Source organism: Microcaecilia unicolor, chromosome 6 (assembly GCF_901765095.1).
Source record: "Microcaecilia unicolor chromosome 6, aMicUni1.1, whole genome shotgun sequence".
Lineage (NCBI taxonomy): Eukaryota > Metazoa > Chordata > Amphibia > Gymnophiona > Siphonopidae > Microcaecilia > Microcaecilia unicolor.
The window spans coordinates 253479650-253493469 of NC_044036.1; the positions used below are offsets into that span (position 1 = coordinate 253479650).

General features: G+C 42.9%; 1 protein-coding gene across 1 annotated transcript in view; it reads right to left on the reverse strand.

The window, feature by feature from the left end:
• Nucleotides 1-1046: 1046 nt before the first annotated feature.
• TNFSF15 (TNF superfamily member 15) overlaps nucleotides 1047-13820 on the reverse strand; it is a 49392-nt gene continuing 36618 nt past the window's right edge. The window contains exon 4 of the mRNA XM_030206822.1: nucleotides 1047-1655. Coding sequence (XP_030062682.1) covers nucleotides 1222-1655 — 434 coding nt within the window. The 3' untranslated portion in view covers nucleotides 1047-1221. The remainder of the gene's footprint in view (nucleotides 1656-13820) is intronic.

Below are 13820 nucleotides of genomic sequence, written 5' to 3' on the forward strand. Positions count from 1 at the left end.
AAAAATTGGTGCTGAAAAACTAAAGTTACATGTAGTTTATAGAATAAAATTTAGGCGCACCCATTTAGGCCACCTAAAACCATGCTTAAATATCTGTGCCCAAGTTAGGCGCAGATTGCGTGTGTTCCATAACAGTGCACAAATTTTTCTGAAATGTCCCACAACCTGCCCATTCCACACCCATTGCCATGCCCGCTTTTCAACAGCATGCATTAGAGCTTATGTGCACCGCACTGTAGAATACGCCTAGAAACGTATGCACGTAAATTCTAATTAAAGCCAAATAGTGCCTCTAATTGGTTAAGTAGCAATTACGGGTGCTGACTGGCTTGTTAATCAATTAACTTGTGTGTGCAATTTGGCCATGCGGCCAAATTAGCACACACAACTTAAGCCACCATATGTAGAATTTAGGAGTAAACATTAGTATTCAGCCAAGGTAGCAAGCCATCTCGTGCCAAATATTAGCGCTTAGCTGGCTTAAGGCTATTTAACCAGCTAGGAGATGTTCCTGGCCAGTTAAATATTGCTGAATATTGGGAGGATTATATCTATATAATTTTCTTGTTATATTCTGAAGCATCTACTAAAACAGCTTATAAAAAGCATCACCCTCACCTGAGCTATAAAGGAAAAAATAATCTCTACTGTTGAAAAACATAAAATGCTATTTCCTTAGCTGAGTATCACTGCTACTGACCACATCTCAAACTGCTGTTGCACTGAAAAATTGTCCTTGAATCTGATTCACAATGACTCGGCCTTTAGTGTCACTATAAAGGATTTCGGTACATGAGAACATGACACGAATTGCAGTACCAACGTCTAAAGGGGAGGAGGAGAGCAACTTGGGTTTTCCACATCCCCAAACTGGTCAGCAGTGGTAATTTCCTATCAGACAAGGTATCAGGTCAAAGCTAGTGGGGTGCGTCACCTTCCACTCCAGCTACAATGGGGATAATGAAGCAAGTTCAAAAAGATTCCAGGTTGGCAAGCTGGCATGACTGACCGCTGCTGTTCAAGTTTTCAGGCTATCCCTAATTTGTACGCATGAAATTACTTTGTGTACTATTGAGGCCATGAGCAGGCAAATCTATCACATGTGTGTTCCTTAGGGATAGCCTGAAAATCTAACTTGTTTAGGGCCCACAAAGATTGGAGTTGCCCACCCTTCAATGAAAGAGGAAGTGAAATGGGAACACAAAGAGTGTCACTGCTTTGTTAGAGTAAAAAAGCACCAAAGAATGTCCTATGCTCCGAAGTGGCATCCACTAGTGTGATATTACTTACATTCACCATCAGTCTGTCACCCTCCTCCATAAAAAATATAGCTCCCATATAAATGTGTGTGTACCAATTAATCTTCATTTCACAGAGATATTTGTAGCCACTCAACAAATTGTAAGGTTCAGGGTAGCTGGCTGGAAGTTTGGAGATGATGACCTGGGTAATGTGATCACAGGTGTTCAGGTTTTGAATTTTGTTCTTTCGAAAGGTGACCTGTGCATACACAAAGTAATCACCAGACTGTGGGATCTCCAGACAGTTGTTCATATATTTCATCCCATTCTTGAGAAAAGCCAGCCCGTCATGGTGCTCCCATGAAAGTGCTTGAGAGTCACCAGTTGCATCCAAATGATCTTCCTTTCTTTTACCTCAAAAGGGAGAGAATAGGATTCAAATTACAAGCATAATGATGGGAGAAACAGTGACTTAAGAACCAAAAGTCAAAGAAGGAAGAAAGCCGTCTTTTTCAAATTAACTTATTTATTAGACAATATTTTGCTTAATGATTTTATCTTTCATGGACAGAGTGGATAAAATAGCGAACTGGTCTTGGAAAGAAGACAGCATATATTTCCTGTTATTGTAAAAAGATTGGAGGGTGATTTGATGTTCTGTTGTAAGTTGCAACAAAAATTATTAAATAATCAATAACTTGTTCATAATAAACCATTCTTCAATTTTCTTTAAAAATATATTCCTTCCTAACTGCACCCAAAACAAATTACAAAATACAAAAAAAGGGGTTATTTTATAACTGGCTGCATATGAATGAAGGCAAAGTGGGCAACTGTTTTGAGCCTATTTCTAAAACATGCATGGGCACCAATGTGTCTTTTTCAAAGTAATAAAATAGTAAACCAGCAGAAATTGCAGCTAGAGTGAAACAGCATACAATTTGCACAACTGTGTGTATTTTGTAAAGGAGGTGCATATCTTGCAACTCTACTAGACTTCCACCCATACTCTGCCCTGAAGCATACCTACATGTGAACCGTCCCCCAAATTCTATATATAGAGCTTTAATTTCTGCACTGAAATTGAAGCATATTCTATAACAATGTGAATAATGTAATTGGTTAACTAGCTAATCAGTGCTATTAACTGAATGTTAACTAGCAATTATCAGAACTAACTGGCATTAAGATTTACACGCACAACTCACTAAGGGCCCTGTTTACTAAGATTCACTAGCATTTTTAGTGCACACAAAATTAACGCACACTAACCATGTAGGCACCCACAGGAATACTATATGTGCCTACAAGGTTAGCGTGCGCTGTTTAGCGTGCGCTATAAATGCTATTGTACCTCTAATGCGGCTTTGTAAACAGGGCCCCAGTGTATTCTGTAACGCAGTGCACGTAAACTCTAACTCGCATAGTTGAAAAGGAGTGTGGCCGTGGGCAGGGCGTGGGCATTTCTAAAATCTATGCGCATTATTATAGAATACATCCACTCTGTGCCTAATTTAGGTGTCGGGATTTACACCAACAAAAACTATGTCCTAAATGAATGTGACCAAATTTGGTTGCGTGGATAGGATCTCAGCGTAATTCTATATACCGTGTGGAAATTTAACCCTATTCTATAAAATTTAGGTGTGCTATAACGAATACACCTAGATGTATTTTTTGTCCATGCAGATTTTTCAGGCACCATATAGAGAATCTAGCTCCATGTGAAAGTATGTGCTATTTTATCACTAAGCATACTTTTACATGTATAACCCCTGGGGTAATTTTACAAAAGCTCTTATAGGTATGAAAGAAATGTATAAAATTTCCCTGATATAGACATATTAAGGGGCCCTTTTACCAAAGGGCATTAGGGCTACTGATGACTTGGCACATAGCAAATCGGCCCTACTGCCAGGCTCGCCTATGAGCCTGGCGGTAGTTCTGGTTTTCCCACGCACCATTTCTGGTGCTAGAAAATACCGGCTAGATAACATTTCCTATTACAGATTTGCTAAAATATGCTGCTAAAGACTCTGATATATAAAAAGAACACCACTTTTTCTGGCCACACATGTTGACTAATATAGAAGCCCTATTTTGAAATGCCTAGGTCAGAAAAGAAATGTCCAAGTTGGAATGTCACAATTTCCTGAGTATTTTACAAATGGCTCACTGACCATGAAGCTTTTTGTAAAATCTTACAATAACATGCAGGAATGCACATTCCTTTGCCAGCACATATAGTAGGAGCAGCCATTTCACAAAAGATCGGCTTTACACAGGGTGTTACATGTGTAAGTGGTGGTACTTGTATGCTTTAAGTGGTGATTTCTGCAAAACTATACACACAATGGAAGCTAATTCAGAAGCTGAACCCTAAACTTCTCATTTTTAACTTTCTAAAGTGAGTTTTAAGGTTGGAGCGATAGGCACAATTGTCCTCTCACTCACTCCTCAAAACCCCGGCTACAAATGAGCAGTTACCTTATCCTTAGGTATGATTCAGAGATGGTGTAAATTCCTATGGGGAAATCTTTTGAAATATAAGTGCAATCCCCTTGTGAAATGGGAAGTACTCAAATATTTAAAAGGTCTTTCCACAAAAAGCCCAGAACACGCTCCCTTGAAATCTTTCAGGTCGATATTCAAAGTGATTTAAGGGGACAGGAGAGGCTCCTGCTTGCCCTAAATATGCTTTGTGGGTTGGCCACCAATATTCAGTGGCACTTAACGGGCCATTTAGAAAGTAGGCTGGAGAGATGTATTCCGACAATGGAGTCAGGGAGAAGCTGCCAGCTATGCAGGTGTCGGTAATATTCAATGCCAGTGCTGCGTGGTTAAATAGGACCACATAGATAGCAGCCTTAACTTTGGTTGCTTAGCTATGGGTTTGCACCTGCATAGCTTTTGAGTAGCACCAAAGTTGTCAGATGTGCTCCCCTCCCTCCCACTTTAATCCCAACATGGTCCAGGGAGGGTTCAGGAGGAGGTTTGGACTCAGCTGGGATAAAAACTGAAGGAGGCAATTACTTGGGTCCCAGCTGATAATCAGCTGCAACATGCGTAAGTATCATATGGGGGTCCTGGATAACCGCAGACTTCAGGCAGCCAGCAGCAACTCAATCAGACCTGGATATTCAATGCCAGACATTTGCCCGGCACTGAATATTCAGGTCTAACTTAGCTGGCAATGGTCAGTGTTTAAAAAAATCACTGACCGCCCCAGCTGAATATTTACCGGTATGGGTACTGCACATATACTTGTATAAACAGTGGCTTTCCTAAAATTTCTACTGACACTTGTGTGCCCATTTACACATATAAACTAGATTTTCGCATGTGTAGATGCCACCTAGGTCATCTAAAATGACCTCCTCTATCTACAGGAGTCATATTTGCACATACATCAGCTACAGTGGGGGAAATAAGTATTTGATCCCTTGCTGATTTTGTAAGTTTGCCCACTGACAAAGACATGAGCAGCCCATAATTGAAGGGTAGGTTATTGGTAACAGTGAGAGATAGCACATCACAAATTAAATCCGGAAAATCACATTGTGGAAAGTATATGAATTTATTTGCATTCTGCAGAGGGAAATAAGTATTTAATCCCTCTGGCAAACAAGGCCTAATACTTGGTGGCAAAACCCTTGTTGGCAAGCACAGCGGTCAGACGTCTTCTGTAGTTGATGATGAGGTTTGCACACATGTCAGGAGGAATTTTGGTCCACTCCTCTTTGCAGATCATCTCTAAATCATTAAGAGTTCTGGGCTGTCGCTTGGCAACTCGCAGCTTCAGCTCCCTCCATAAGTTTTCAATGGGATTAAGGTCTGGTGACTGGCTAGGCCACTCCATGACCCTAATGTGCTTCTTCCTGAGCCACTCCTTTGTTGCCTTGGCTGTATGTTTTGGGTCATTGTCGTGCTGGAAGACCCAGCCACGACCCATTTTAAGGCCCTGGCGGAGGGAAGGAGGTTGTCACTCAGAATTGTACGGTACATGGCCCCATCCATTCTCCCATTGATGCGGTGAAGTAGTCCTGTGCCCTTAGCAGAGAAACACCCCCAAAACATAACATTTCCACCTCCATGCTTGACAGTGGGGACGGTGTTCTTTGGGTCATAGGCAGCATTTCTCTTCCTCCAAACACGGCGAGTTGAGTTCATGCCAAAGAGCTCAATTTTTGTCTCATCTGACCACAGCACCTTCTCCCAATCACTCTCGGCATCATCCAGGTGTTCACTGGCAAACTTCAGACGGGCCGTCACATGTGCCTTCCGGAGCAGGGGGACCTTGCGGGCACTGCAGGATTGCAATCCGTTATGTCGTAATGTGTTACCAATGGTTTTCGTGGTGACAGTGGTCCCAGCTGCCTTGAGATCATTGACAAGTTCCCCCCTTGTAGTTGTAGGCTGATTTCTAACCTTCCTCATGATCAAGGATACCCCACGAGGTGAGATTTTGCGTGGAGCCCCAGATCTTTGTCGATTGACAGTCATTTTGTACTTCTTCCATTTTCTTACTATGGCACCAACAGTTGTCTCCTTCTCGCCCAGCGTCTTACTGATGGTTTTGTAGCCCATTCCAGCCTTGTGCAGGTGTATGATCTTGTCCCTGACATCCTTAGACAGCTCCTTGCTCTTGGCCATTTTGTAGAGGTTAGAGTCTGACTGATTCACTGAGTCTGTGGACAGGTGTCTTTCATACAGGTGACCATTGCCGACAGCTGTCTGTCATGCAGGTAACGAGTTGATTTGGAGCATCTACCTGGTCTGTAGGGGCCAGATCTCTTACTGGTTGGTGGGGGATCAAATACTTATTTCCCTCTGCAGAATGCAAATAAATTCATATACTTTCCACAATGTGATTTTCCGGATTTAATTTGTGATGTGCTATCTCTCACTGTTACCAATAACCTACCCTTCAATTATGGGCTGCTCATGTCTTTGTCAGTGGGCAAACTTACAAAATCAGCAAGGGATCAAATACTTATTTCCCCCACTGTACATTAGCAGAAGCACCTGGTCCTAGCTGCATTCTGTCTTCCCTGGATCCACACTCTTTCCCTGACTACTTTCTCCTTTAGAGGTTAAGAGAACAAGGCTCCCTGATCCTCTACAGTGTTATATTTTAGTCTACCGGACTTGGCGAACGCCTTGACAGGACTATGTAAGTCACATTGAGCCTGCAAATAGGTGGGAAAATGTGGGATACGCTATTGTCTCTGTCATCAGTACCTTCATCCCATTTATCCTCAATGGCACAGGCTGAGCTTTTGCACCATTGAAACAGGAGGGGATGTAGATTGCTCCTGCTTCGTTTTGAATGGATGAAAGAGGGTAGAAAGGAATCTGACGGAGTGGGGGAAGAGTGAGGCAAACCTTGAGAGAAGATTTCTTTAACAGTTGAGGGGATAGGGTGGGAATGTCTTTGTTTCATTTAGTTACTGATCCATCAAAGCATACTTTTTAAATTATTAGTCCTCACATTCAAGTCCCATAGGCATGGTGTACCCCAATATATCTCCTCCTCCTTCTCTATTCCCTACTCACCAGCTTATCTTCTCCGCTTGATAAACAATCATCCTCTAGTCTTACCCGGCCCCAAATTTGCCCAGTTAGAGTCTACTTGTCATTGTGCTTTTTTGCTTTGCTGCCCCTTCCTAATGGAAGTCACTTCCACTAGACATCCACACCGAAACCTCATTTAAAACTTTCAAATCAAGACTAAAGACCTGGCTCTTCAATAAAGCTTTCACCCTAGACTGAACTGTTATGGTGGGCTGCTTTTGTCCTTCTGCCCCCTTTCCTCCTTACTGTTCTCACTTCTCTACATCTCTGTTCTAGCCACTTTCCTGCAAATTTTGTAGTTCCTTTCCTATTCTAAATTTGTTTAGATTATTGTAAACCACCAAGAGCTGCCAGTTAGTCATGGCAGAATAGCAAATTTTAATAAACTATAAACTGCTATAAATGTACACTAACATAAGGAACTAAAGAAATTAAAAAAAATGAAAAAATGGAAAACAAACATAAAATAGTATTTTTTTTCTCCTTCACACAAATTAAGAGTTTACGGTTGCATACCATTTAAATCTCCCCTAGACAGATGATCAGCCTACGTACAGGAAGCTCTAAGTTGCTTGAGCAGGTTTCTGCAAACAGATCTCCACTGATACCAGTGGCTTATATATATGGAACTCCAAATTGGGCATCAATTTGAATATGGGCATTCATCTTGCTATGCAATATTCTATAACAATGTGAGCCCAAATCCCTTTTACTAAGCCATGTGAAGGGGCATAATCGAATGGGGCGCCCAAGTTTTCCTGAGGGCGTCCTCGCAGGACGTCCCCACGAAGGGGCAGGGAAACCCATATTATCGAAACAAGATGGGCGTCCATCTTTCGTTTCGATAATACAGTCGGGGACGCCTAAATCTCAACATTTAGGTCGACCTTAGAGATGGTCGACTTACATGTTCAGATGGTCGACCTTAGAGATGGTTGTCCCCGGTTTTCGGCGATAATGGAAACTGAGGACGCCCATCTCAAAAACGACCAAATCCAACTCATTTGGTCATGGAAAGAGCCAGCATTCGTAGTGCACTGGTCCCCCTGACATGCCAGGACACCAACCGGGCACCCTAGAGGGCACTGCAGTGGACTAACTGATGCACTACATGAACGAAAAAATCCCCTCCCTTACCGATCCCTTTGCGATTCGGAAAGGAACAGGCATACATGAAGGAAATCACATGCAAATGAGCTGCTCGCTGTTAGCTCATTTGCACACGATTTCCTTCCTAAGGAGGGGAAGCCAGTGCAGAGCAGCCAGGCGTTATGCGTGGCTGCTCTGCGCATGCCAAAGATGGATTCATACATGCAGACAAGCTGCGTGTATAATAGCCATCTACAACCTTAAAAAAACCCCAAGTGCTCATCAGGGACGTCCTTTTTTTTTTGAGTATGGGTGAAGGACATCCAAGTGTTAGGTGCCTTTGCTATGCCTCCGTCCCTGCGGCGGGCAGTTGAGGATGTCCAAAATGTAGATATTTCTGTGAGAAGGATGTCCATACCTTTGCTAGGTCTCTGACACCCCCTTTATTTTTTTATTTGTATTTTGGATCACAAGTAGCAGCAGTGGGATTTGAACCAGCCACTTCTGGATTGTAAGACTAGTGCTCTAACCACTAGGCCACTCCTCCACTCTAGCCCACTCCCTTGAAATTTGGCCATCCCTGTGGGGGGGGGGGGGGCAGTTCAGGACGCCCAAAATGTTTGAAAGAAGGACTTCCACACCTTCACTATGCCTCCGTTGACACACACACACACCTCCCCCCCCCCCCCCCCCAGGGACCTGCATACTGCTGTGATGGACCTGAGTATGATATTTGAGGCTGGCAAAAAAAGTTTTTAAAGTTGTTTTTTTCAGGGTGAGAGGGGGTTAGTCACCACTGGGGGAGGCAGGGGAGGTCATCCCCAATTCCCTCCGGTGGTCATCTGGTCAGTTTTGGCACCTTTTTGAGGCTTGGTCGTAACAAAAAATGGACCAAGTAAAGTCAGCCAAATGCTCATCAGGGACGCCATTCTTTTTTCCATTATCACTCGAGGACACCCATCTGTTAGGCACACCCCAGTCCCGCCTTCACTAGGCCTCTGACACGCCCCCGGAAAATTTGGTCATTTCCGCGACGGGAAGCAGTTGGGGACGCCCAAAATCAGCTTTTGATTATGCTGATTTGGGTGACCCTGAGAGAAGGACGGCCGTCTCCTGATTTGTGTTGAAAGATGGGCGCCCTTCTCTTTTGAAAATAAGCCTGATAGGCACCTACGCATGCCCAACGTTCATAAATTGGAGTTACCGGCTGGCTACCACAAGGCCTGGGCAGTAATTTCATTTTTGACATGTGTGTGCCATGCACGCCGTAAAATTATTTTTATTTTCCTGCACATGGCAGAAACCGGGCAGTAATCGTTATTCTACACATGTAGACGTTTACTGCATGGTTACCGTGTGAAACCTTATCGCTAAGTCAATGGCTGGCAGTAAGGTCTCAAACCCAAAATGGACTCACACCAATTTTTATTTTGCCGTATGTCCATTTTCGGCAAAAATAAAGGCCTTTTTCACAGGTGCGCTAAAAATGGATCTGCATGCACCAAAAACACGCACTTACACTAGCGCAGCCCATTTTTCGGAACACCTTAGTAAAAGGACCCTATAGTGCGCAACCCAAAAGGGGGCATGGCCATGGGTGGTGCAAGGACAGGTCGGGGAGGGGGGAGGGTCCTAAAAATTTGTGCACAGTGTTATAGAATGCCAGGGATGTGAACACAAATTGGGCACCAGGAATTACACCTAGTTTCAGCAGGTATAAGTTCTGGCACCCAAATTTAGGCGCCAATGTTTGAGTGACATTTACTGAATCTAGTCCATAATGAACAGTGGGTATGTGTGGCTCCTGTTTCTTTCCAATGAATTGAATGTTAAAAGTGTGCCACATTAAAGGAGGGGCAGAGTTCATTCATTGAGGATAAATGGGATGTAGATACCCAAATTGGGTGACTCGTCTCGAACACCCTGCTATTGCAGAGCCCATCCATGTTTTTACACTACATACCCTTCTTATGTAAGAATCATCCATGCCTATTCCCATGTGTTCTGGGATTTTGCTACTGTTTTTCTTTCTACTCTCTCTCACTAAGTCACACGTGATAAAATGCTACCAAGGGTGTTTCTTTATCTCCCTCTCTCTTTTTAAACAAAAGGGATTTCCCCAGCAATTTTATTCTGAATAAAACTGTGCTTTCATTGTACAGAAGGGGAAGTAAAAAATAGTAATCTTGTCCTTTCAGTTATTATTTCGTGTCTGCACAGAGAATCATCGTGATCAAATGCAGAACTTGAACCTTTGAGAAGCTGTCTTGATACATTAATTCATCCAGTTTAGGAGTCTGGGTCATTTAATTTATCTTTGTCCATCATCAGAAGTATTATTGTTGAAAGGGAAAATAAAAATCTGTAGCCTAGCCCCTCCTTGTGCCGTTCTCCTTTGCTCCACCCATGAACTTGTGAAAACACCCAGCAGAAAAATTCTCTAGTGGAATATCCTGTGTGATGATAACCCTGGGAATTATTTTCCAACTGTCCATAGCTTCAAAATACAACCAACGCTAAGGTTATGCGCAGAAACACTTTTGTTTTGCTTTATTTTTCACTGTTTTTTATTTGCTTACTTCATTTCTTGTTTGTGTTTCCTCATTTTATTAGACATGAAAACAATGACCCCCCCTAAATGAAATATAAAAAAAAAGAAAAACAATATGCATACTAATGAACAATATTTAGACATCCAATTTATGAGCAGTTTATGCCTGGCAATTTGGAAACAAACAACGCAGATCAGTGGTAAATCTGAAGAAATCTTTATTGAAAAATTTCAATCTAATAGAATGCCCAACACAAGCTGTTTTTCGCCCAAAGGGGCTGTGTCAGGGATTATACTGTGATCTTCATCACCAAAATAACTAAATGGTGTATTCAATAGTTTCCACCATACACAACGCTCTCCAGGGATACTAAAGTGCGTGGTGGTAAGCTCCTGGTGCTAACAAATTCTAAAACATTTTTTGGAGCCGGAAATGGCACGCAATGGGAGTCAGCACTACTGTTGGGCTCCTATGGTAGCCTGGAGGTAGGGTTGAATCACCATATGCCAAGCCCATGGTAGCCCTACCACAACTTGGTTAAAGGGCCCTTAGTAATTTAAATGCTGATATTCAGCACTTAACTAGAAACATGACGGCAGATAAAGGCCAAATGGCCCATCCAGTCTGCCCATCTTCCATAACCATTAACTTTTCCTTTTCCTAAGGGATCCCATGTGCTTGTCCCACGCTTTCTTAAATTCTGACAAAGTCCTCATCTCCTCAACCTCCACCAGGAGGCCATTCCATGCTTACACCAACCTTTCCATGAACGAATACTTTCTTGAATTCCTCCTAAGCCTATTTCCTCTTAACTTCATCCTATGCCTCCTCATTGCAGAGTTTTCCATCATTTGAAAAAGGCTCACTTCTTGTACATTAATGCCCCTGAGATATTTAAACGTCTCTATCATTTCTTCTCTCTCCCTCCTCTTTCCCAGTGTATACATGTTGAAGTTCATAAGCCTGCTCCTATATGTTTTATGTCCAAGACTGCTTACCAATTTTGTAGCCGCCCTTTGGACTGACTGCATCCTGTTTATATCCTTCTGTAGATGTGGTCTCCAGAATCACACACAGTGCTCTAAATGGGGCCTCACAAGAGACTTATACAAGAGCACTATCATCTCTTTGTTCAGGCTGGTCATCCCTCTCCTTATGCACCCAAACATTCTTCTAGCTATGACCGTCACTTTTTCTAAACTTTAAGGTTATCACACACAGTCACCCCCAAGTCCTGATCTTCCTTTGTTCACAGAAGCGCTTCACCCCCTATACTGTACCATATCCTCGGATTCTTGTGACCCAAGTGCATGACCCTGCATTTTTTTTAGCATTAAATCTTAGGTGCCAAATATTGGACCATTCTTCAAGCTTTGCTAGGTCCTTCCTCATGTCATCTACACCTTCCAGGGTGTCCACCCTGTTGCAGAGTTTGGTATCATCTGCAAAGAGACAAACCTTACCAGACAGCCCTTCTGCAAGATCACTAACAAAGATGTTAAAAAGAGCTGGCCCTAGGACTGATCCCTGAGGTACTCCACTGATATCATCCCTATTTTCAGAGCAAGCTCAATTTACCACTAGCCTCTGTTTCCTTCTGTTCAACCAATTTTTATCTCAGTCAGTTACTCTAGGTCCCCTACCAAGGGTACTCAGTTTATTTATGAGTCACCTATGTGGAGCCGTGTTGAAGGCTTTGGTGAAATCTAAGTACACCACATCTAGTGCCCCTCCCATGTTCAACTGTTTGGTCATTCAGTCAAAGAAGTCAATCAGATTCATCTGACATGACCTGCCTCTAGTGAAGTCATGCTGCCTTGGGTCCTGCATTCCATTCAATTTGAGAAATCTCACAATCCTCCGTTTTAAAAGCGTTTCCATTAGTCAGACTGACCGGTCTGTAATTCCCAACCTCCTCCTTGCTTCCACTCTTGTGCAAAGGGACCGCATCCACCCTTCTCCAGTCCTCCAGGACCACTCCGGACTCTAAAGAAGCATTGAAGAGGTCCATAAGCAGAGCTGCCAGAACTTCTCCGAGTTCCTTGAGCACCCTCGGAGCACCCCCATCGCTTTGTCTACTGTTATTTTAGCTAGCTCCTCATGAACACAGTCCTCTGAGAACAGGTCGGTCTACCATACAGCCATTCCCATTTGCATTTGTTTTCTGCAGTCCTACTCCCGGCCTTTCATCCATGAACACAGAACAGAAATAGTTGTTAAGCAGTTCAGCTTTATCCTTATCAGCTTCCACATATTCCTCCCACTGAGCTTTGAGCCTCACAATACTATTATGGTACTTCCTCCTGTTGCTTACATCTCTGAAAAACATCTGATCACCCAATTTTACCATATTAGCTATCTTTTCTTCCATTTGCCTCTTCGCTTTCCTGACAGCTTTTCCAGCTTCTCTTAGCTTATCCAGGTATTCTCACCCGTCCACTTTTTTGAGTCGTCTTATAACTTATGAAGGCTAACCTCCTTTCCCTTACCTTTTCGGCTACTATATTCAAGAGCCAGAGCAGCCTTCTTTTCCTCTTTCCTTTATGTAATTTATTAACAAAGGTTAGTTGCCTTTTAAATAGCTCATTTCAGTCTTGTCCACTGCTGTTCTACTTCCTTCAGCTGTTCCCATGCTACTGAGAAATTCCCCCATCTCAGCAAAGTTAGTTCTTTGAAATCCAGGATCTTCAATCTTGAATAAGCACACCATTCGGTGATCACCAGGTACCAAATGGTCTCCCACCATGACATCAGAAACATTCTCTCCGTTTGTAAGCACCAGGTCCAGAATAGCTCCATCCCACATCGGTTCCGTTACCCACTGCTTCCTGTAGGGAATCCAAGATCCCTTTGCTTCTAGATGAACCTGCAGCAGGCACGCCACAATCGATATCCAGCATATTAAAATCCCCTATCAATAGTACTTCCCCTTTCCTAGCTATCTTGTGGATGTCTTCAATTAAGTCTCTGTCCACTTCTTGTGCCTGTGAAGGTGACCTGTATATTACTCTGATGTAAATACATTTTTCTTTCCCTCTTTCCAGTTTAACCCACAGTGCTTCTTCCGTACCCCATGTGTCCTGCAGTTGTCACTTTAATATTATTCTTAGCGTAAAATGCCACTCCTCCACCTTTTCTTCCTACCCTGTCCTTCCTGAAAAGATTATATCCAGATATAGCTATATCCCAGTCATGGTTCTCCATGAACCACGTCTCTGTGATTGCCACTAAATCCATCTGCTTCTATCATTGTAGCCTCTAGAGCTAGAAGTTTGTTTCCCATACTGTGGGCACTGGTATACAAGGATCTCCAGATGTTACTCTTATTTTTCCTTCAATAGGGGCATTCGATGTCCTACCTTCC